Here is a 25,999-nt window from a genome sequence, read left to right on the forward strand (position 1 = left end):
TGCGGTGACCCGGGTGGGAGGAGTCGGGGAATGGTCGTAACGGTTGGCGATGAGAGTGCTGCGGGCCTGTGCGCTGGCTGGTGGTTGACCTCCGGGATATTAAAGATGATGCTGGCAGACACGCGTGTGTGGGCTCCCTGATTTTTCCAACCCGAAATACCGGGATTTTCCAGGGGGCTGGAGCAGCACTCCTGTGAGGACAGGCTGAAAGAGTTGGGGTGGTTAAGCCTTTGGAGCCCTTATTGTGGCCTTTCAGTACGTAAAAGGGGCCTATAAGAAAGATGGGAACAGACTATTTAGCAGGGCCTGTTGTGACAGGACAAGGGGTGATGGTTTTAAACTAAAAGAGGGGAGATTCAGGCTAGACACGAGGAAGAAATTTTTTACAATGAAGGTGGTGAAATGCTGGCCCAGGTTGCCCAGAGAGGTGGTAGATGCCCCATCCCTGAAGACATTCAAGGCTGGGCCGGACAGGGCTCTAAGAAACCTCATCTCGTTGAAGATGTCCCTGCTCATGGCAGGGGGTTGGACTAGATGAGCTTTGAAGGTTCCTTCCAACCCAAACTATTCTACGATTCTGTGCTTCTCCTGATTATAAAACTTTACAACCCAAGAGGTTATAAAGAAGGTATGTTTATTTGGCGCCGGGTGCAAGAAGGATCTTTCCTCTACTCTTGTGCAATTGATCTTGGCATGAAGCGTGCTTAAATGTAGCAAGGTGTTACATATTCATGGTTATCCCAGGAACGCCTATACATATTCATAACATTTCCCTCAGAAGGCCGTTCTTATTATAATGAATTCCAGGAAATAATTTCCATAGTCCCCTCCTGTGGCTCCTCCCTGTTGCGCCTGTGCAGTGCCTGCTGATGGTCGTGGGCTGGGGTCTGGGGTGAAGACTACTTGTGAACTTTCTAACCTTTGGCCTAGTATGCTGAGTTGGCCAGAGCTGAAACTTCTGGACTGGTTTTAACTGGATCATCGTCCTCCCTGTGCTGAAGACTCTAGTTAGTTCGTCCACTCGAGGATGCTGCCAGATGCTGCAAAGCTTCTTATCTTTGCAGAGTTTGCTCTCTTCAATAAAGCCTTGTTTCTAATATAACAGGTTACACAAAGCTCTAAGCTAGACACTTGTTATGTGGTTTACCTTTTAAGTGTTAATTCCCTCTATCACTACTTTCAAGTTAAAATGCATGTGCTGGAAACGAGGTGTTCAGCTTTGAGTGGGGCACCTAGCAGAATGGATACCAGATGTGTGGATTAGTAACGTTGCAGCTTTAGAACTTGCGAACCCCAGAATTTATAAACTTTCAAAGTCTGAGCCTGTTTAAAACACTGCCCATGAACTTCCTCGTTCTTCCCAGTTGTATTGTTAGTTAAAGTAAACCAATTCTGTGGGCATGGCAGCACAGAGAGAGGGCTTGCACCCATCACATGCTGCTTCGAGGAACTAACTGCCAGCCCGAGAAAAACAATGTGTTGTTATATTTTTAGAACTTTCCAGAACTGTTCACACCTCCTTTTGACTGACTTACTTGTTTTGTTAACAAAACAATGAGTCAACAATTTAGTGACAATGGGAAATGAAACTGAGAAAAGTTTGGAAATGCCATATGCTTCATATGCTTTGATGCTTCCCTAAAGCACTACAGTAGGTAGAAGTCAGGAGTAACAAAATAACAACAAAAAAAGGTGTGAACGGCATCTTTGACTCTGGAAAATAATACTAAATCTTTTAGAGAAATTATATCATTTTTATAACAAGCCCTTCCAATCATGGACAGTCCTGCTTTGTATATAGTTTACAGAGGTGAGTATTGGCAGGCTGTATTTCAGAGGTGAATATACATCATAAAAGGGGAGGTATTTAGATTGTCCAGTTACCGTTGAATTAATGTAGCCCAGAGATGTTTTAGTAGAGATTTGAGGAATGCTAAGTAATGATGCTGATACTAATCTGTATTTTAATTAATCATTTTAAGTTGGAAGGAGAGCATTTACCTGTGTTTAGCGGTTACAGGTCAACATCTAGTTGACCTGATCAATTTCTCTAATTCAACAAACTTGATCCCCACATGGCATGAAAAATATTGACAGGGTGGGTCCAAGGCAGTGTCAAAGACGAAACAAAAAGTACAGGACTATGACTCACAGGACAGAAGGAAGATATAAAGGCGTTAGTTTTGCCACTTGAAAGTTACTGTCGTTGAAGACGTCTTGCTAGCAGACCAGTGGGTAAGTGGAGTACAAAATTGTTCTATCACATTGGGGATAAATGTTATGGGAGAAAATCAGGTCTTGGTGGAAAATAATGAAAGCAGAAAAATTAAGTCCGTTAAGCATCAGTGAGCTAATACTGAACTGATGAAGTGTCTATCAATGGGTAATATTTTATGTGTGTGCTAATGGTGTTTTATAAGAAAAGGTGCTGTGAAGAACTTTGTCACTGGACTGGTAGTTGCATGCTTACCAGAGATGGTATAAATTGTTTTTGTTTTTCTGAAGAATTATTGTGCTGGCATAAAGAAAGGCATCGGCAATACAAGGTACCACATTTTCCCTTATGGTTTGGTTTTTTTTTTTTTTTTTTGCATTTATGTGCATTGAAAGGTGTTTATTATTTTTTAAAACATGAATAAACACAACTAAAAGTTACATGGTTGTATATGCATAGGTATATCCACACACACACGTGTATGTATATTCTCTTTACTACACTACTTTGCTTAAAAAGTAAGCTAAGTCTTATTTTTCTTTTTTTTTTCTTTTTTTTTTTTTTTCCTCTCAGAAGTGGAGACCTTCTAGAGCTGAAGACATGCACACTGGTTTGTATCTCTTTGCTTCAGTTAATCATCTCAATACAGTCAACTGAAATGGGTACATCTCTTAGCATCACAAAATATTATAATACAAAAACAAGGAATCACAACTGAAGTTTGACTATTTATTGGTAGGTAAAGTGAGCAGCAGGAGATTAACCACGGCCCAGAGTTTTCATTTTGAGTATTAGTTGCTGTGGGGTTTATTAGATTTGTTATTTGCGTGGTGGTAATTCTTCATGGCTGTTAACCAGCTCAGTGTCGCTTAGCAGTAAGTGGTGCACTCCTTAGGCAACACCACCATAAACCTTTCCCTATCTCACTTCAATGTTTTTTATGACAGTTAATCTGTGTGTACAGTCTATAAACAAATACATCTGCTATATTTCTGTCTTCGTTTACCCAAACGCCATGCCTTCGTTCCCCATATTACCGAAAGTGAAACAATCAACAATATGTTTTCTGAAGCACGACTCTACTTGAATTTGCCTACTAATTATGACCTGTTTATTTGGACCTGTTCAGATAAGTGTCCATGGATGCGCTTAGAAAAGAAAGATTTGTATATGTTTCTAGCTCGTCTTATGGAGGAGTTTCCAGAGTGTCATGCCCCGTCTGATGAGGTATGTAGCAGGCTGTCATGGCTAGGAAATGTTTTTACTGCTTATTTTACTAAGAATTATCCTTTAAAATATCTAATGGCATCATCAAACAAACATTTACAACATAAACCTCTATTGTGCGATTGCTCCTTTTGTGGTGGAGTGAATCTGATGAGTTAGGTGGTCCATTCTAGTCTTGGGTTTTAAAAGTTGCTGGTAATAATCAATGCTGTTAAGTTTTTCATTGTAATCTGATGAAGTTACAGAAGGATACTGGATTCCTAAGCATCAATTAATACCATTTTTTTACATCCCATCACTATGTCATATCACTGAGGCATACCAACATGCCCTAATTGTTAGTGAACCCTGTAATGGAACAGGAGGAGATTGCCAGGGAAAAGTGTCACTGTCTTGTGTTTGCTTTGCCTACTTGAAAGCTGCGGATAAAATGATGTTCAGTTGTTGGCCTCCCTCTGTCCTTCCTGACCCAGATTCAGTTTCTGTTCCCAGTGGTCCTGGGAACCTGCACATAGTTGCAGATCATCTAGTCCAGCCTACCCGCTAAAGCAGGTTCACCCAGAGCAGATCACACAGGAATGTGTCCAGGCGGGTTTTGAATGTCTCCAGAGAAGGAGACTCCACAGCCTCTCTGGGCAGCCTGTTCAGTGCTCTAGCACCCTCAAAGTAAAGAAGTTTCTCCTCATATTCAGATGGAACCTCCTATGCTTCAGTCTGTACCTGTTGCCCCTCATCCTATCATTGGGCACCACTGAAAGGAGTCTGGCATCCACTCTTGACATCCACCCTTGAGATATTTATAAATGGTACTAGACAGCATGAATAGTGGTAATGTGTTTTCTCCTTGGAGTCGTTTTTAACTCAAGGAGTACAATTGCTCATGTGAGTGTCTCTGAAGACATTTTTATACTTCTGCCCATTTATATAGTGAGAACAGAGCATACCACAGGTACCAGCAAGCCCAGCATGCTCTGCCTTTTGTGTGCCAGGCTTTTTCAGTGCTCTGAGTCTTCCTCAGGTGCAACTCAGCAGAGCTGTGAACTCACTCATGTAAGGAACAGTTTGGGGACGACAGTCAGTAGGCGAGAGGAAACAGAAACCTTTGTGCTAAGAACAGCTGTAGCAGCGGCACCTTGTTAAGCAGAGCTCCTTAATCCTTTCCTCGCAGGATGAGAGTGACAGACTTTGCAGTTCAGACTTGGACTGTTGTTTAATGACAGCCAGATTGGTCCCTGACAATCTAAGGACCATTCTGCTTTTTTGAAAGAAATAACTGAAATTCCCATTTTGTCATTTATTCATGTTCTCATTTGCGCTGTTAAAATAGATCATAGCTTAACTTTAGTTGTGAATACAAAAATATTGACTATTTTATCTTCAGTTCCACACACTGTTTTGCTTGTCTAGAAAGCTTTTCTTCTCCAGTTTATCTGACATTGGTTTATAAACCTATAGATTAAATACTACACAGTGATAAAGTTAGCAGATAACAGTAACAGTGATAGTTACAATTTTAAAAAGTTTAGGAACTACTTCTTAAATATTTCTGATTTTATAAACAATTGATCTGTTATGGAATCTACTAATAACAAACAGCTTCAAATGTGAAACAGTGGAATCAGAAATGGGCTAAAATGACCTAATCCATTTTCTTGCAGCAAAGGAGGATTAAGTCTAATTACACCACCCTTATCGGATACTTGTCTAACCTGATCTTCAAACCACTTTATAGGAGCAATTTCTCAACCTTCTCACATCAAGCTTCAGTCTTTCTCCTAGATTGTTGTTTGTTTATTTAGTTGGCTGGTTGGTTTGTTTTGTTTTTCTTTTAAACTTCTAGGATTCCTTCCCTAGATTCTCCAGTGTGCTTGTACTTTCCTTAAAGTAAAGTAGGACAAAAACCTGATACGACACTCCTTTATGTTGAGTAACTACAGCCATGTGATTCCTGGAAACATTTATCCTATGCGGAGGTCAATAGTAACACTGTATTGTTGGTCTGTTGAGCTGTATAGTTCACAATAGTCTCCTGACTCTTTTATGGCTCACATATGTTTCTGTATTGTATTTGCTTGTTCAGTTTCTAAAGGAGGATCTTGCTTTAATTTGTTTTGGTTTCATCTTGTTGCAATGCAGCCTTTCCTGTATTCTTGTTTGCTCTCCCTTCCTGTTGTGTAGTGTGACTGTGCCTCTCTTGATTTTCTTCCTGTGTTTTTGTAAATACACGTTTCTTTTTGCCATTTGTATCCCTTGCTAGTGGAAGCATCTGTATTTTTTCAGTAATTTAGTATTCCTAATTCTATTTGTACATGCTATACTATTCCTCTAAGCTCATTCTTCATACTACCTTTGCTTTCTTTTTTCGTGATTCTGGTTTTAACTTTCAGACTAATAAATATCTGTTGGTACAACCTAAATGGTCTCATGGTGTTACTGACATTTCCTTTACATCAGGATATTTTACTCCAGTTTCTTTTCTAGTGAGACTGTCATGTTCCTCAGATTATTTTTCCAAGATACTTCCTAAGAGTTTCATAAATTTGGTGGTATATGCCTTTCAGAAGTCATTATCTTTGTTCTGTTCTTACAACATCCTTTCCTATGTGTCATATCATCATAATTTTTATTTGAATTACTTTCCATTTCCAGATTTATGGTAAGTTCTTCTGCACTAGGATCAAATGTAAAATATCTCTTTTCTCATTCATTGCTAGAATGAAAATAGGCTATGGCATGTTTCCGGAGCTGCAGGTGTATCTTAAATGTGTTAGTTTTTGAGCTGCCATCTCCAATACTTAGTCTACTGTTATGAAAAGGTTCTTGGATGCATCAGATGGTTGCTTTGGTCAGATGCTTAGTAATAGATCTCTGTTGCTTTGCTTTATGCTATTATTTCTTTGAGAAATCACAGAATCACAGAATGTTAAGGATTGGAAGAGACCTCAAAAGATCATCTAGTCCAATCCCCCTGCCGGAGCAGGAACACCTAGGTGAGGCTGCACAGGAACATGTCCAGGTGGGTTTTGAATGTCTCCAGAGAAGGAGACTCCCCAAACTCCCTGGGCAGCCTGTTCCAGTGTTCTGTCACCCTCACTGAGAAGAAGTTTCTTCTCAAATTTAAGTGGAACCTTTTGTGTTCCAGTTTGTACCCATTGCCCCTTGTCCTATCATTGGTTGTCACCAAGAAGAGCCTGGCTCCATCCTCATGACACTCACCCTTTATATATCTGTAAACATTAATGAGGTCACCCCTCAGTCTCCTCCAAGCTAAAGAGACCCAGCTCCCTCAGCCTTTCCTCATAAGGGACATATTCTACTCCCTTCATCATCTTTGTTGTCCTGCGCTGGACTCTCTCCAGCAGTTCCCTGTCCTTCTTGAACTGAGGGGCCCGGAACTGGACACAATATTCCAGATGTGGTCTCACCAGGGCAGAGTAGAGGGGAAGACATGTTTACAGTCTTTTTGAAACATGTTAGTGAATCCCAAAGCTGCTGTTCTTTTCTGAGAAATGGCATAAGGTGTTCAGTTCCCATGCAGGCATCCGCTGGGGCAGGCAGGGAGGAGGTCCTGTGTTCAGTGAGACATTGCCTATGTGAGTTACTGAACTTCAGCTGAATCCACAGATGATCACCTAGCGTAGATTATGCCAACTACTTCTGTGACAGAGAAGACAAAACCTGTTACCCAAGTAAGAAGTGAATGATCTAATTTTGAAGTTGTCCGTGCTCTGGGCATGGAGGTACATTAGGTAACCTCCAGATTTCTGTTTTGAATCTCAATTACTGTGTGGTGCATCGACCAGCCTTGTAGCGGGGCTGTATCCAGTGACAGTATGATTTATTTTTTGCACTATTGTAGCAACAGTAGACATTAGAATACCAGCCATTACATGAATGTACAGCAGATTTAAATAATCTGGATACTCATTATTAACTTTAATACCATTGTCATTTTTTTTTTTTCCCCGTACCACAGTGTTTATAAAGAACTCAGATATATATATGTATGTGCGTTTATTCTTCAGAAATTTGGCTAAAAGAAACAAACACTTCTGAGAATGCTTTAGAAATCTATAGTTTGATCTTTCCAATTGATTCTGGTTTTGATTTCATGTGCTTCTTAATTGGAGCAGCACTGAATTTCTTGAGAACTAATGCATAGAAAAAAATTCCATTTATACTATATTTACATTAACTTTGCAGAAAGTTAAGCTGTGTTCCAAAGGTTGTGGGACTACAGAGCAGTAACATGTAATACAGTGTGGCAAAACCTATAGTGTGTTTTTGTATCTGCATAATGCATGCATGCTTGTAAAATGAAATCTGCTGTGAAAAGTAATCTTTCTTTTTTATTCTCATCAGTTCAATAAGACCGGGATTGTAATATGCGAATCAGACAGAGTGCAGAAAATTGTAGCCATGAGTTTCTCCAAACCTGGGTTGCACGCCATAGAGCAAATTATTCACTGTCTTCCCTCTTCTTTGCGTAACTGCACTGTGTATTTGTCAAGGAAACCATGCACAACTTGTACCACATTCCTTATTCAAGGTATATAATACATTTTTAATCAATCTATGTTAACTGCAGTTCTACCTGAATAAGAAGTTCATAAATGACCCCACTAAGCACCATGCCTAGAAAAATGTTGTACATGGCTCAGTCCAATAAATCCCTCCTCGTCCAAGTAATCCTTTTTGTGTGTGTGTGTATGCGTGCATGTGCAGATAGTGTTTTAGAAATAAGTGCAACTTCTTGCTTAGGAAAGGATTGGTGAATGACGGGAGGTCATTTATGAAAGTGACGTGCCAGGTTTTGCAATAGTTCTACATTCAATTCAGGCCCCATTGCAGTGGAAGTGGCTTAAGCTCTGTGGGTAACTATAATATATAGGCTTTGGTCTCTACCGTGTCCACAGAATTGCAATGCAACAGAAAATTAGCCCACTTTTTTAACCAAAAAACATTTGAATTGAATGTCCCACCTAACTGTATGGCACTTTAAGTAACTTTCAGTGTTTGTCTCCAGGTTCGGTTTCTTCAGTCTATTACTGGCCAATGGCTCCTGAAAAAAAAGGAGATGAGTCAGAGGTTAAGGAAGATATTCAACAAAGTGACCATGTGCTTCTTAAAAGTCATACAAGTAGCAGTGTTCTCTTACCCATGACAAGCTTTGGAACTGTGAAAGTGATTGCAAAAAAAATACCATACAAAGGAAAGCCAAACAGCGAATCCAAGTTGCTTGATGATAAAACTGAAGAGTTTAAAAAATATTGTTCACTATTTAACATGCATAGCTGTGAAGACACATTTGTCAAGCGGATGAAAAATGCTTTACGCTGCTATGACTTTTTACTGACGTGCTCCCAACTTGAGAAAAAAAGGCCAGAGGATGCTGTTCATCAACATGCTTTGCAGCTTTGTTATTTTTTAGCAGCAAGATCTAGTAAGTTATTATGAGAGTGTATAAAGAATAGTAACCAAATATAAAGGATAGATTCCTGTATATGATTTTTTTTAGCATTGTTGTTGATTGATACAGCTACAGTAAATGTTTCACAACCTATGTGGGTATCAGAGAAATTGGCATGCTTTCCTAACATAACTGCTAGAATATTTTTCTTTAATGTATTCACTACACTGATGTTGAGTATTATTGTTTATAATATTTGTTGCGATACTGAACTTAAACCTAAAACAGAAGATGGAAACGCATATCATAGATATACAGAAAAAATATTTTGTCACTTAATCACTTTTGGGGGGAGGGAACAATACTTTTTAGATACATATAGTGTATTAAGGTACACATTCTAGATATGTTGTTAATGTGCCTAGCTGCACTTACAGCAGATCTCATCTGTGGAATATCTTGATTTATAACCTTTTACATTCTGTTATCAGGATTTTGTATCAAGTTAATGCTCTGCAATTACTAATCAAAGAGAAACTGTACCTTGAGTTAGATTTTAAATTGTTGTGTTCTTCTGAAATATGACATTTGTTGTGCTTGATAATAGCTATAGCTTATTGTGTTACTGTGTATGGGTGTCTGTCTAGAAATGGATAAGGTAAATGCATGTAGGGATTCTTTCAACCTATAAGCAGTCACTGTGGCTTCCATTTCAATATCATTAAAGCAATACATGCTAAACTGTAAAATATACTTTTTAGTATTATAGAAGTATGTTTTTTAAGTGACATTAAAATATTTCTCTCTTCTAAAAGGTGATCCACATCGAGGTGTGGGGTGTGTTCTCTACAGTCAGGATGGATATTTTGTAAGTAGATGGAATTCTCCAACACTTTTAAAATTTCTATTCGGTGCTCCAAGGGGTGTGGTTTATTTGACCCAATGTAGACACATGCAGTATAGATTCCTGCCTCTGAGCTGTTTGCCCTGGCTCCTCTTTATGGTTGGTGAAGATCTAGAGTGTCATTCATCCCAAACCAGAGTCTGGAATATGCCTTGAACAGAAATGGAGTTGAGGGTGACTAGTTCAGTTATAGACATGTAAAGAAGGCAAATTTCCCTCATGAATACATTCTCCCATAATAAATATGCTAATACTAATAATAATATTTTATAATTCAACTTCACAAAAATAATCTCTGAGGCCCACTAAAAGGCAGATCTTAAGTCTCTAACAAAGGGAGAGAGACAAAAAGATGGTGATGAAATTGATGGAGAACAAAGACCTCAATGGAAGCAAAAGCAAAATTAGCTCTTGATTGTATTAAAACAGAAAACATGACAGGATGGTAAGATGATCATGGCAAACTGTTAAAGCTGATTAAAAAGCTGATATAAATAGCCACAAAACTTTGAAGTTGTATATTGGACTTGATGATCTCTCAGGTCTTTTCCAACTTTTCCACAGTCGATTCTGTGATTCTGTGTGATTGTGTATCTAGGAATATATAGACAGCAAGAATTTAGGGCTTGAAGCTGCATTAGTATGTGGTTAAAATGTTGCTGATGTTTAGAAGAGTCTGTTAAGTTTTGATTATTTTATTTCATTTTTTTTTTGGCAGTTTGGGGCAGGTTATAATGGATACCCCATTGGCATATTATATGCAAACTTACCCCGTGCGGGGAGAAAAAGCCGAGCACGTGGATTTGCAAAACGAGGAGTTGTTCTCCATGCTGAAACAAATGTTCTGCTATACAGGTTGTTATTACAAATCTAGCAATGGAGTGACTTTGCAGGCATTCTTTATGACAATCAATGTGAATAGTGTGTAGTGTGAACAAGTCAGTGACAAACCATGGATTTTCTCTTTGACTTTTCCATCTGTTCTTCGCCTGTTAATCCAGTTTCAAAGACTCAACATTTTACAGCTCTGAGCTTACCATCAACCTTTTAATGTGTGTGTTTCCTTTCCTCCACCCCCAGAAAGTTGTGGTACCACCTTGTATTCCCGCACTGCCAGAATAATCACCCAATCTCATTGTGATGAAGCTCTAAACAGTTTTTGAAAGACATAGTCTGCAGCATTCTGTCTGGCAGCCTTTTTTGGTGGTCCTTAGGCTAGCAAGAGTAGTGTCAAGTCAGCCAGATCCCTTACGATTCTAGCTGTCAATAGTTGGAGAATCATTAGCCTGTAAAACCATATGGCTCAGCATAGAAGCACTTTCATATACACTGAAGTAGAGGAAGCAACAAAGATCAGATATTTCAAGGGAAAATCAAGATGAAATCCTAATATGGAGGAAGAGATAGAGATAAATCTAATTTGAAATAATAGTCTTCAATTAAAATGCTAAATTTATTTTAAAGTAATGCAAACTTTATGCTTAGTTTTAGCTTTGCAATGAATTAATTGTGCATATGCGTATGTTTCTCAGATCAAAGCCCAAAATAGAAGAGACTGATATTCTTTACTGCACCAAACCTCCTTGTTGCGACTGTCAGAACCTTCTGAAGGATATGAAAATAAAAACAATTCATTGTGTAGAAGAATCATCCAAACAAAGTGAGAAAGTATGCATACGTAATATTATTTAATTATTTTTTATTTTCATAATGCAATTATATGTTTGGAGGCAGGAAGGTCAGTTTATTTATAGCTGACTTACCGAAAAGCCTGTCAGTTCTTACCCTTTTATACAGGAGAGGAAATATGTATATGTGTATATGATCACCTATGAGATGCTTCACTCTTCATACCCATATACAGCTGAAATTTTATGGCTTGCTTTCTGCCTTGGAAATCTGTACACTCAGTTACTTCTAAAGTCAGAAAAGGAGGAAGTTATGTACTTTAGGATCTTGCATTGTGAAAGTCCAGCCTCCCGTTTAGTTACATCTATATAGCAGAGCTCTGAGATGCTTCCTGATTTTGCATCTGAATGCTTCTTCTGGTTGTGCCTGAACTATTATGATGATGACAACCTGGATATGCGTTTTGGTTGCTACATGCAGGAAACCTCAACATAAATACTGAGGGAAGCTATGGCATGCTTCATCAAGACCTCCAATATGAAGGAGTGCCTCTGTCCTGCATTGCAATACACTTAATTTTTAATCCCTCAGTCTTCTTTCTAAGTCTCACATTCTCATATTTGAAGTGTTTGATGAGTTTGGCTTTACTGTTTACAATTCTGTGCCAAACAAAGTATTTTTGGCTCCATCACAAGATGTAGCCCTCCATTTAGTGGAAAGAACAAGTATTTTCTGAGTTTGCAACGGAGTATTATTCCTTTCAGGGAAGTCCCTTAATTACTTAACAGGATTTATTTGGATGTAATTGAAGTCAAACACTTTGTGTATGGCTTTGGAAAAATCTTTCTGAAGGAGTAAGTCTCAGCCTTGGTTCAGGCCCAAGTATCTAGTTCATGTCCGTATTCCAGATTAAATTCTACCCCTTTAAAGACAAGCATGGCTGAGGTATTCAAAGTCATCTTTGCCTTGGTTTTTACTGCCAAGATTTGCCCTCAGGCATCCCTTATCTTGAGACCAGTGGGAAGATGTGGAGCAATGAAGCTTTACCCTCAGTAGAGTAGAATCTGGATATGGAATACTTAAGGAAATTGGGTACACACAAGACCATGAGATCTGTCAAGAAGGTGACTTGGGAGTACTTAGCTTGGATTTCTGAAGGGGAAAACATGCCCGACTAACCTGAAATCTTTTTATGTTGAGCTGACCAGCTTGGTGGATGAGTAGAGAGCAGTGAATGTTTTTGATCTGGACTTGCAACAATTTAACAACACCTTGCAACAACTTACAACAACTTGCAACTTGCAACAAGACTTGCAACGTTATCTCCCACAGCATCCTCACAGACAAACTGATGAAGTGTGGACTAGATAAGTGAAGTAGATTGGCAACTGTTTGAATTGCCAGACTCACAGGGTTGTGATCAGCAGCACAAAGTCCAGATGGAGGCCAGTCCTCAGTGGTGTTACGCCTGGGGTGCATAGTGGGACCAAAACTGTTTAATATTGTCATGAATGACCTGGATGATGAGTCAGAGTGCCCCTTCAGAAAGTATGTAGATTATAGAAAACTGAGAGGAGTGGTTGGTGCACCAGGTGGTGGATTCAGAGGGATCTTGACAGATTGGAGAAATGGCAAAACAGGACTCTATAATGATGTTCAACAAAGGGAAGTGCAAAGCCTGTGCACCACGGGAGGGAGAATCCCACACCCCAGCACAGACTGGGGCTGACTGACTGGAAAGCAGCTTTGGAGAAAAGGACTTGGAAGCCCCAGTGAGTAAGTTGACTAGCATGCAGTAATGTGCCCTTGAGGCAAAGACCGACAGCCTCCTGGGCTGCATTAGGCAGGGCATCGCCCGCAGGTTGAGGGACGTGATCCTTCTGCTCAGCACTGGTGAGGCTGTGGTTGGGACATTGTGTCCAGTTCTGGCCTCCCCAGTACAAGAGAGAGGGATCGACATATGAGAGCAAGTCCTGCTAAATGGGAGCATCATATGAGGAGAGGCTGAGAGAGCTGGGACTGATAAAACTGGAGAAGAGAAAGCTCATGTGGGATCTTATCCATTGTGTATAACTACCTGAGGGGAGGGAGTGAAGAAGACAGAGCCAGACTCTTCTCAGTGCTGCCCAGTGATGGGCACAATTTGAAAAACAGGTAATTTCACTAAAACAGAAGAAAAAGCCTTTTTGCTGTGAGGGTGATGAGCACTGGAAAAAGTTGCCCAGAGAGGTTGTGGAGGCTCTGTCCTTGTAGACACTAAAAATCTGAGTGGACATGGCCCCAAGAGATCTGGTTTAGTTTACCCTGCCTTGAGTAGGGGGTTTGGACTGGATACCTGCAGAGGTGGCTCCCAACCTCCATGATTCTGTGAGTACCTGGTTTATTTGTTTGCTTTCAAGTTGTTTTGTTTTGTTTTGTTTTGTTTTGTTTTCTTTTCTTTTCTTTTCTTTTAGAGTCATCTAGATGATTTAAAGAAAAACTTTGACTATCATGAGGTAGGTTTGCATATTGAAGATGAGACTCAGGGTTGTACTACTAAAAAGTATTTTTTAACATTTATTTTATAAAAGCATAGAATAGTTTACTTTGATATGTTTCATTCCTCTGGTTTGTCTTGTTTATTTTTTTCCTGTTGTTAACAAGTGCATGTTCATTAGATTTCATTAAAATACTTCGAGTGTTCATGAACCATTTGATGACATGTAAACATGTATTCACCTGAATTCACACATCAGAGCTTTTCAGTCATTATTTTGAACTCCATCAGTAGTTTTGGGAGCCAGTCACTCCCAGATGTCATAAGAAATAGTTCAGCCAGCAGAAAGCATGTCAGAAGTGGAAGCAGATGATGTAGAAAAGCGTTGCTTCACTTTTCGAGAACTATCAGATACATCTGATGGAGGAAGAGCAGTCTGAGTTGGGAAAAAAAGGGAACTGGGCCACGCTATGGGCTACAGATGAACTGGATAAATGGTTAGAGGAGAGCAGGCTGTGTAACTGATTTTTGTCTTCCTCTATAAGACAAGAGCTTTAGAACCAGAATAGACAAGAATCAATTTGAGAACCCACGTTTGTCCAGTGGCCCAACAAATCTTCAGGGTAGATTGATTAACAGCTGTTAGATATAATGGCAGATTTGAGCAGACAAATTATGGAAAGTGCTGAATAAGTGTTCAGTTATGCTTTAAATAAATTCATTGAGTTTTTGCTTGATTGTTTTTTTGCAGTGGAAACAGCTCCGAACTCAACCTACAGCAGGTGTGTTTAAGATTGATTTCCTTGTCCTTTGTTACTATTCTATCCAGTTTATTTTGGTATTATGTGGTGCTTAAACTTAGAAGCACACTATGTTACAGAGTATTTTTTTTAAAGTCCTTTTTGCACCATGCAATAAATGCAACAAAATCTGGTTATAAATTACATATAATTACTGTAAGTTTAATGACTTACCATTAAATTATTTCTGAGTGTTCCAACCTTCTTTTGGAACGACATATTATAGATATCTGTGACATGCAGATTCCGCTTCTACCACAATACTTCTGAATATGCAGAAGACAGAATTATATGGAAATGTTGCTTCTGATGTCTGTAAGTGGCCAGACCGCATAACTGGTTACAGTTGAAAAGACAGAGGAATAACATTGCAAGTTTCTGGGGTTAATAGTTTCCCCTCTCTCTTAGTCATTAATGTTTGTTTGCCCAAATGACTAATCAGCATCCTTCATGATAGTTTTCTTATTTCAAGCCTTTTCTGTGAATTTCTTCTAGCCTTAACTGGATATATCCAAATTCTTGGAGGTACTGGGCTTGAACGCCCTTGGCTTTATGCTGTTCTGAATTATGCCAGTTAGAGCACACAGAATCACAGCATTAGGTCTCCTACCACAGAATGATGTAATTAATACTGAAATTGCCTTAAATAAGTTATAATTTTATTTAGACTAGACAACCAGTAAAAAGTAACAGAAGTTTTTAAGAACACCGAGCAACATTTTGAGAATAAAAAAAAAAACTTGTATAGTTCTTGCTCGGTTTAAGCAAAACCAAACTTGTAACTGAACTAAAATTTTGAAATATGAATGATTGATAAGATGAAGCATCATTGCACTTACTGAGGGAGTACAGGGATTTGAAGTCAAATCAAGAATTGGAAGAAAACTGAAATTAGAACCTCTAAAAAAGTTGCTGACCACATCTTCCCTGGGGTGTGAAGACACAATGGACAGGTGAGTTGGGAAAAACTATGTAACTGAAGAGAAATAAGGGATAGATTATTTTAAAATCAAGGAGAACAGTATATACTATCAGTATAGAGTGTTTCAAAAAGATGGACCAAATTTGGAATCACTGTATCTCTGCAACCACAAATGACTTTTTCTTGTGGGGATATTTCAAAGATGATTTTTTTGGTGCCACCATTAGCAACTAACCTGGATGACCTCAAAACCAGAATCACAGCAATGGTGAGCTCAGTGGAAGAAGACACTTTGAGAGGCGTTTGGGAAAGATTCAACTATTGTCTCGATGTTGTCTGTACAGCAGGTGGAGGGAACATAGAGAATTTAGAAAAAGGTTACTAAAACTTGCTAACTCATGATACCATTTGTAATTTGTATGTAATTGTAACATGTTGCCATTGTGAAATATACTGAAATTAGGTCCAACTTTTTGAAATACCCTCTAGAATGAAATCAAACTGATGAGAAGAGTGAGAACCAGGGTGATGAAGTTCACATAAGGAGGATGACAGGCTGATAGAAATGAACAAGCAGAGACTCAGTATCAAAGCCAAGAAGAGGCAATCCTGAGTGTGAGAGCAAAGGGAGAGAGAGACAGGGCAGGTATTGGCCACTCTGTACATGAGGAAAGCATTGAGGATTTGTAAGTTAAAAAAGTGGAATTCAACCTTTAAAAAAATTCCTAATAAGAAAACCCCAATCCCCTTGTCACCACCACCAACATTGGGGAGCCATATTTCTTTCTACATGAGATTCAGTTAACTGTTTTTATATCTGGGCAATTCCCACTCATTTTAATACAGTTTATTTCCGAATAAAGTATCAGAGCCTGGACCTCTGTGTCCTGTCAGTCAAAACTTGAACCAATCGTGGCTTCTGAAACACCCAGCTCACAGTGGATAGTCTGTCAGTGTTAGCAATGAGAGGAGGAGGGTTGATACACTGCTACACTTTATGTAATCTCTTTTTAGGTGATATTCCTAATCCAACCATTTTTTTTCTGTCTTCCAGTATCTACTGATTCAGAAGACAGTAGAGGAACAGAAGGAAGGGATGATGAAGGCAAGTTGAAATAAATTTAGTAAACCTTTCACTGATCTTCATAGTTTTTGGTTTCCCTAATTTCATTTTGTTAAACAGGGTTGAATAACTGCAATTGTCCTGAAAGCAGTGAGCTGGATATCAGACAGTACAGAGAGCTGATACCTGAACTTACGATGTGTCTCTCAGGCAGCATATTTGTCTTCATTTTAATTTTAGTTTAAGTCAAAGTAACTGTATAATTTTTTTTCAGTCTTACCTAATGCCATTGAAATCTTAGCAGAAAGTATACCATGGAACTGAAGTTTTTGTAAAATGATAGTTGAAAAATGGACATTTTGAAGAAGAGTATGACATAGAGGACTAGAGTTAGGTATATATATTAGGCATAATATATATATATATATATATGTATGTATGTATTAGGTATTCATATGCTGTTTCTTCCTTCTTGAAGTCAATAAAAATCATTTCCTATGCCAGCAGAAAAGAGTAGATAACATAAAACCAAGCCAAAACCAAAGACAAACAAAAATCCAACAATCAATCAAACAAACAAACAAAAAACCCCAAACAAAGGCCAAAACCAACCAACCAAAAAACCCAAACAAACAAAATTACCCAAACAAAAACCAAACCAAACCCCCACAAAACAGAAAAAAAAGAGATCCATGCACAGAAATTATAACCTTTTTCCCTGAGTTTTCACCTAGGACTAGAGAGCTAGATTATTATCCTTTCAATCTCATTACCAGTATTTATTTGCTAATTTTGGGACATTACCTACTTGTTTCTCCAAGACTCTTTTGATAAACTTTTCTTTCCATTGTTTCTTTCTAGATCCTCCTCTTCCTTACCTGAAGAAAGAAGAATTGTGCATTTACTTAGCTCTGCATATGGAAAAAAAATCAGAAACTGTGAGTTAACTGAACTCAAGCATATCCATTTTTATCAAGGCTAAAAACCCAAAAGTGCCCAGTAGAATCTTAAAAATCTTTTTAAATTACCAACTTGGTGTTGTGGACAAAACAATCTCAATTTGGGGAATCTTTACTTAGTTCAATTTATTGCCCATAAATACAAACTTCTGCTTGCTGAATTAGATATGGAGGAACAAAAGGTGAAACGTAAGGAGATAAACACCAAAGTAAACATCCTCCATCCATTTTTTTTCCAGGTTCAACTTAAGCCAGACACCTACCCTCCCACCTTCCTAGTCTCAACTTCCCTTGTTTTCACCATAGGTTACTTTTCAGTAGGTCTCAATTCCTTCAGTAAGGCGATGGGTAGTGTAGGAGGTTGGAACTGTGTGCGTAATGGTTTGTCTGAAGCTCTTTGGTGCTTTTTCCCAGATTTCCTCTCCATGCTTACGGACTGGCTCTGTCCTGGCATGGGTTGTTTGCTGGCTGCAGTCCCTTGGAATCGTCCCTGCCACAGTGTGGGGTGCTTGTGGGCCACAGTCCCACAGATAGGATTTTAATCTAATTGTATGCTTAGACTCTAATAATTTTTGGTAAATCACGCTGTTTGAGGTTTTGAAGCTACAGAGATGTCTGGTGGTTCCTACCATGGAATATCTTTAGAACAATGTTGGCGTTTGTTTGAAGCTACACCTTGTCACTCCTTTCTCCTGTTCGGTTGTCTGCTGAGCCAGCTGTTGGGATACACATCTCTTTACTTTTTCCATGATTTTACAGATTTACAGACTTTCCAATGGTCTACCTCTTGCCTCTTTCTGAACTCCAGTCAAAGTACTTGTGCTGTTGATCTAGAATAGAACAGCTGAGTTGTTCTGGTGTGCGTTAGACATACCAGAAGTGACTGAAAATCCACAAGAATCAGCACTTTTCTAGACTGCTTCATCCCTGTCCTTTTGCAAAAAATGGCATTCTTTTTCTGTGGGATCCTTTGGTTGCTATAACTTTGCATACACATGATCTGGATGGACCCATTGAATGGTTATACATTCATTTGCATACGTGTACAATTATTTGTGTCTGTGTGTGCAGGCTGGGAATGCAGGAATCGTTGTCTGCGAAGCGAGCAAGCCAAAAAGGATTATTGCCCTGGGCTGCGCAACGAAGGAACTTCATGCTGTGCCAAAAGTGCTGTTAAGGTTTCCCAATGCACTGAAAGGCTGTGAAGTTTACATGTCTCGGAAGCCTTGCAATTATTGCGCAATACTGCTGGTTCAAGGTCAGTATCAGAACTGAAGTATCTCCTAGGCTGACTGCACATGTGACACACCTACAGGCTGGTAACCTCATCAAGCCAGTCATGTCCCTTTCTCTTTATTTTCTTTCATTTTGCTCTCTGCATTTTTCCTCAGTTGGTTCTATACGAATCGCTTAGATCACTGTCAGAAGCTGATGTAGCTAAGCATCTTATACAACAGGTAGCTGTGACTATTAGCAAATATTAAGATTTGATTCATAATGTCATTGTACAAATTGTTGATATTTACTGACACACTGATTGGGAAGGGTGCAAGTCATTAAATGAAAAAAGAGCCACCAGAGCTTGTAGAGATGCTTGTTAAATGAGATAAAAAATTCAAGGAGTGGTCCCAAGTGATGTGGAAATCCTGAATAAATAATGCATAATTGACCCCCAGATATAAACAAGAAAGACAATAGCCATTCCCATTTAAGTCATTTATCGGACAAGAAATGTATCTCAGATATTAGTATTCAGGATAACAAGGGAAGTAGATAGATTTTTTTTTTTTTCAGACAAGTTAATCTGTATTACTTCACAAATGATAACACGCTACCTGTATATTGAATTTTTGGGGATATTTTTTTGGATGCCTAATTGATATACATACTTTTCCTCTACAGTAACTTTAATACTTCCTGTGTCTTTTAAAAATAATTTTTACCATTTGGTAAATGTAAGTAGAAACAAAAGTTTAATCACCGGGAAAAAAAAAAGTCATGAATTGTATGTAAAGGTTCCCTTTTTACTATGAAAATAATGTGTTAATTAAAAAAAGTTAATATTATTTTACAAATATGTGGAAAAGCTGCAGCTTGCCTAGGAGTATTCCATGTCACTTTATGTTTATTAATGGAAAAAAGGACCACTAGGGTATTTCATATATAATATTAATCTTGCATATTTATTTTCTTTATTCAGCACAAGTCTCACAAGTGTATTACTGGCCAAATATTGAAAAAAACATGGCAGAAAAAAGGGATCACGTTGATGCCATCTTTACAGAAAGCTATGTTGTTGCAGCGACATACGTACCAACAATAGATGATGTAAGAAAGATGCAAATACTTAATTCAAACAGAAGAGCACCTTCTGATGCTGGTAAAATTGAATCTGTTTTAGATAAAGTTACCTTACAGCGCTTTAACTTGGGACACCTGAAAGAAAAAGAACTGGAAGAATATAAAAATACTCTTAGTACAGCAGAGGATTGTTTTAAACATCTGGCAAGTTGCAAAGATGAAGAAATAATAATCTTAGAAGACAAAGAATCCACTGTAAAGAAGAATTGTGAATACACCCATGCATTACAGCTCTGTGATTTATTAGCATCCAGAAGTGGTAAGTAAAGTAAAATAATATTACTAAATGTAGCTCAGCAATTCACACAGTGTAGAAAAATCCTACATAATTGCTAATTCTGTTCTTGGAGATGTAATGTACTGAAAAAAATCTTTAACTGATTACTTTACGTTCTGTTAGCTAATTCATAAAACTCTGCATATCCGGCCAACTTTAGTAGCACGATAGTATTTCTTGTGTTACAAAATTAAGTCATATTGTGTCATTATCTTACAAAACATATTCAGGTTAGCTGAAGAAGGCTAGTACTGCAAACTGGGCAAGAATCTCCCTAAGCAAAACCAGAATGTATCATTACTACCAAATGGGGGTTTCTTTGCTGAAGGGAGAGTTGCTCCAGCACAAGCCCAGGGCTGAGTAAGACCAAAGAAATACAGTGAAGAGCTATTTAGTTGGTCCTTTCCGTACCACTGGCTAAACCGGAGGAAGAGGAAGAATGTGCTTCTCTTGTCTTCCTCACCAGGTGGGGATTTCTAACTCCTTAGGGTGATTGCAAGAGGCTCTGGCTGGGGCTAGTTTCTCCATGGCATCAAACAGCAGGCTGTCAGCTCTGAAGCTGGTTTTTGACGAGCTTTCCTATTTTTGCATTAAAGGTTTGCAAAACTGAAGAAATGCTACGATGACAGATAAAAAGAAAACAAAACTGGATGTAATTATCTGTTATTTTCTCATGCTGCCATTAGGCTGACTGGTCGTGGCTGCTTACACCAGAGATATCAGGCTGGTTTTTGTTCGGTCCTACCTGTGCAGGTTGAGAATAAGGTTCACTCAGAAGCATGGCAGGTGTTTTCTACTTTATCCCAAATCCCTACTACTATTTGGAATCATAGAATCACTTCAGTTGGAAGAGACCCTCAGGATCATCAAGTCCAACTGTAACCTAACTCTAGCCCTAAACCACGTCCCTAAGAACCTCGTCTAAATGCCTTTTAAACCCCTCCAGGGATGGTGACTCCACCACTTCCCTGGGCAGCCTGTTCCAGTGCCTAACAACCCTTTCTGTGAAGAATTTTTTCCTGATATCCAATCTAAGCCCTGCCTGGTGTAACCTGAGGCCATTTCTTCTTGTCCTATCGCTTGCTACTTGGGAGAAGAGACCAACACCCTCCACGCTACAACCTCCTTTCAGGTAGTTGTAGACAGTGATAAGGTCTCCCCTCAGCGTCCTTTTCTCAAGGCTTTCCCAATGCTGCTTCTACTGTTAGCTAAATGCATTTGGCTGCTTTATGGAAGAGAAAGCATTGCAGATTGTGATTGATTTTAATCATCGTAACAGTTGCTCCTTGCTCATAGATTGAATGGTGGAGTCTTATGGCTCCCAGCTGTATCTTAGACAGTCCCCATCAGCGTCACACCTGCACCAACTCCCCTGGGTCACCAGAAAGTGGAAAGTTTCTAGTTTTCCTTTCTCACAAAAGACACTTTTTGGGGGTTATTTCTTCTTGTGGGGAAAAAGAGGGAGGAAGAGATCCTGGGCAGGAGATGCCATTGCATGTGCCTGTGCCTTGGGGAATGTCTAAAAGAACTTGCTGTTCAGGCAGAGAAAGTAGTTTCTAAACTCCTTCTGAGCTGCAACGATAGAAAGCATGCCAGTCTCAGCAAATGGGGAAGGTCAATGGTTTTGGTACTTCTACACAGGAGCACAGATAAGGGAGTGGAGATGGACTGCAGGAGACAGCGAGCTACGAGGACTGGTGATAAGTGCACTGATTAGCCTTCTGATCTGGTTAGCCTTCTTGTCAGCGGTTTACCTGGTTCAATATTTTCTGGAAGTGGTGGAGCAAGGAACGGCAACTTTTGTTCCAACAGGTGTGTTCTGCATCTGTCTGGACCAGCAAGCATGAGTAGAAATGTCACAACTTTTGACCAGCAGGTTTGCTGCAATATAACATTGTATGAATTCATAACTGTGATTATTTGCCTATTTATCCTCAGACACTAAAAATGGAGTGGGAACGGTGATTTACAAGGAGGATGACATTGTAAGTAGAGGTTTAGGTGGTCTAGGAAATTGTGCTCTTCTTATAAAAATATCTAATAATGATCTGTTTTTATATGAAAATAATACTTGTAAGATTGCTATGTAATAAGTTATCAGGCATGGAAATGTTTTAAAAAGCCAATTTCTGTCAGAAGAAATGCACCTAAAGTTTACCAGGCTTGTGTTTATGCATGTAAAGGAGAAAGTTAACTTACATCATGTGGACTCTCTTGAAAAATAAGTTAGTGGAGTTGCAGTAACATAAACCAACTTTTTGTGAAAAAAGTTTATATTCCCTAACTCTGATGGATTATTTAATGTATAGTCAGCAGTTATTATAGAAGAGGTGAAGTCCCATATTTGTTAAACTTCAAAGTAATGAGCTAATGTTCCTGATGACATTGTTACTATTACCATATTGAAATTCCATGCTTATTCTTATTTTATATGTTTCCAAAATGGACACAACTAAGAAAACGTAGCAAACGTTTTCCGAATCTTTTAAATGACTTCATGTTTAGCAGCCTCTTTCATGTTAATTTTTATTTCCTAATGATCTTTTCCTGTGTTGATTGTTTATAAGCAGTGTATTTCATGTTCATAGGAAAACGTATTTCTGGAAACAAAGATGATTTATCCTGAACAAAGTCTTCATGATTTTCTGAAATTTCATGTATCATACTACTATATGATTAGGATCTACAATCAATCATTTTGAAATGGAGATCTGCATAAGTATTGCCAAACATGAATGCTCAATAATGATGATGCTCAGTAATGATGATGCTCAATAATAATGAACAGCATTCAATGAAGTTATTAACAGCTTTTAGGAGTTACATTAGGCTGTAAATAGCTAAAAGTCCCAGAAGAACATTACTTTTTTTTTTTTTAATATGTTATTTCTTTCTAGGTTGCTCTGGGCTACAGTGGATATCCAAAAGGGTCAATGAATAGTTTATTTTGCAAGGGGGGAGATTTTGACCCGCATGCAGTTGTATGTGCAGAAGCTAATGCAATTATTATGAGGTAGGAACTTGTTAAATATTTAGAAGGAATTAGACCAAGGCTTAGTGTTGGGTGCATCGGTAATGAAGAAATAGCTTTCTGACTAGCCTACCATGGGAATTTCCAAAGCCTAGAAAGGAGATGTTGCATAACACAGAAAGGAATTTCTTCTTAAAAGGCACTGAGGGTATTTGTTTTTTACAGAGATCTGGGTCCATGTGATCTTGTATTCTAATACACCTAGCAAACTTCTGTGACAGTGTCAGAGGTTTCTGCTGGTCCCCTGTCTCTGACCTCATGTACACCCAGCCTGTTATGGGTAGGGGTCTTCACATGTGCTGGAGATGGGAGTAGCCAGTAGCAGAGCTTTTGTGTGGGCTCTGGTATTACTTGGCTGTTGGAATTGCAGGGCATCGCAGCTGGGTGGTCAACTCAGACCGCCTCCCTTGACACATGTAAACTGAGGTTCATCAAGTTTCCTGCTTATTGGAAATTTCTCTGCAGACTGACAGAGCAAATGTGTGCGCTCGTGTCCCTGGCTGATGGTCCCTCTTCTGACAACTGCTTAGTGGGCAGTGTGTTGACTGAATGCTCTGTTGTCACCTGTTCCCATATTCAGGTGATTATGGTTTGGTGGTGAAATGATTCCTGGATACACATTTCAGAAACCATAGTATCTGTCTTTACGGTGCTGTGAGTACACAGAGAGTAGCTAGATCAATGTCCTGCGTTGGTAAGCTCATGGTACGTACTGCAAGTATTTGCTTGTCATGGGCAGGACATCCCTTACTCACATCCCTTGGCCAGTGTTAGAAGAGGAAAAAGTGAAGAACCCACTCTAGATTCTAAGGGGAATAATTTCTCTTGGAAACACACTTTGTTTGTAATTGTGGCAATATTGTATCTTTTCAGTTCTGAGAGAGACCTGAGTAATGCTGAGCTCATCACTACACGTAGGCCCTGCGATGACTGTCTGAAACTGATCCGAGCAAAGAATATAGCAAAAGTCATTTGGCCTCTGCGAGACGGAAATGTAGGTGATATTAGAGATGGTTAAAAGCCATGGTTCAAGGCTTGCTGTTCCTTTGTCCCCTCCCTGGGGACATCTTCCTAAAAATCCCGTGCTTTCTCTTTGCTGGGGGGGTAACTGTGCGCTCTTCACCCTTTCAGGCTGGGCCCTCTTCTGCATTGCCAGCTTCAAGCTCATCTGCACCACTGGAGGTAGGTTGAGTGCCAAGGGAAGGATACTTCCCATAGGGGTGTAGATGGTAGAGCTTGCTGCTCCCACTCTGACAAGGAATGGAACAAGCAATGAAAGGTCATGCTTACAAAGGTGTTCTTCATCTCCTTCATCAAGCAAGGAAGGCCCTGCCTACCAAGGCACATAGCTTTTAGATGGAGCTGTAGATGGGGCCAACTCTGCCCTCCTGCCTCACAAAACAGGCTCTGTCCACCTACATAGGGACAGCTTTGGCTGTGGCAGTTCCTCTGTCTATCAGGGCCTGTTGTGATGGGACAAGGGGTAATGGATTTAAACTAAAGGAGGGGAGATTCAGGCTAGACACGAAGAAGAAATTTTTTATGATGAGGGTGATGAAACACTGGCCCAGGTTGCCCAGAGAGGTGGTAGATGCCCCATCCCTGGAGACATTCAAGGCCGGGCTGGACAGGGCTCTGAGCAACTTGATCTAGTTGAAGATGTCGCTGCTCATGGCAGGGGGTTGGACTAGATGACCTTGGAAGGTCTCTTCCAACCCAAACTATTCTATGGTTCTGTGTTCTGATAAAGTCATGTGTATGGCTCCCTAGAAATTCAGGGTCTACATACTTGCCTGTCTTACAGTCTAAATATCCCAGCAAGGCAGCTCTTACCTTCGAGACAGTGCTAAGTACTTTATAAACATTGTTAAAATCTTCATCATTCTGTCATAGAAGTAATGCGTCGAGGTGATAATACAAAGAGGAACAATAAGATAAAATACTGTACAGAATGAGAAAAGTTTAGATTATTAGCTGTCCAGGTAATACTGACAAGAAGAGAATATCTAGCTGTTGCACAGTAGAAACCAAAAAAAATAGCCATTATCTTATAAAGGGCCTCATAAGGTTGTCCCATGTGCAGCTTTCACACTCAGCTGAAGTTGCTATTCTGTAGCACATTTAACTGTTGGTAAAAGCAATTAGTATTAGTTCTTTAGGTAAAGGCCTAGCTGGAGCAGATGGGTAGCTCCCTTTGTGCTGCTGGGGGCCTCTGACTTCAGATAATCCTTACTCCTTCTTTTTGTTCATACTGTCTCTCCCTGAATTAACTTCAGAGGTCCACTCCAGTTTGAGACAGTATTAAAAACATAGGACAATTCACAGGTGATTACAAGTGTTTTCCTGATTCATCACTGAATCTAAGCTAAGCAAAATGTGGGGTTTTTTGCAAGTAAAGACATTTTTAATACTTTTCTTGAGACTGTCTAGATCAGAACAGGATTGAATGTGAAATACCCAGCATGATCTGTATGCCAGTGCAAGGGAAGAAGCTTCTTATGTGTGTTGGCCCAAGAACGCTGATGCCAAACAAGTATTGCAAGGCAGGCAGCATCACAGCTTGCAGTCTTCTGAATTCATGATTTCTTAAAGCTGCAAAATTCTCAGTAGCAACACAGAACATATGGTGGCCCACAAGGCAAAAAGCATGACAACTTCTCCACAAAGTGGAATTCAACGTGAAAACATGGAAATGTATTCCATTCAGAACATTTCTTTTCCAATA

At 39.3% G+C, this 25,999-nt stretch overlaps 1 protein-coding gene across 1 annotated transcript; it reads left to right on the forward strand.

Moving 5' to 3' along the window:
- Window positions 1-30: 30 nt before the first annotated feature.
- On the forward strand, window positions 31-20,233 carry LOC309451167 (cytidine and dCMP deaminase domain-containing protein 1-like; the record flags this gene model as incomplete). The annotated part of the gene is made up of 12 exons (XM_082074694.1): window positions 31-124; window positions 3,345-3,442; window positions 7,805-7,991; window positions 8,469-8,885; window positions 9,668-9,720; window positions 10,475-10,611; window positions 11,289-11,424; window positions 13,839-13,911; window positions 16,638-16,688; window positions 17,508-17,584; window positions 18,677-18,863; window positions 19,806-20,233. The coding sequence occupies 12 exons, from the start codon at window positions 31-33 to the stop codon at window positions 20,231-20,233; spliced, it is 1,938 nt and encodes a 645-aa protein (XP_081930820.1).
- Between the last annotated feature and the right edge of the window lie 5,766 nt (window positions 20,234-25,999).

This window comes from Streptopelia decaocto, assembly GCF_964273445.1.
Source record: "Streptopelia decaocto genome assembly, chromosome: 1".
Classification (NCBI taxonomy): Eukaryota; Metazoa; Chordata; class Aves; order Columbiformes; family Columbidae; genus Streptopelia; species Streptopelia decaocto.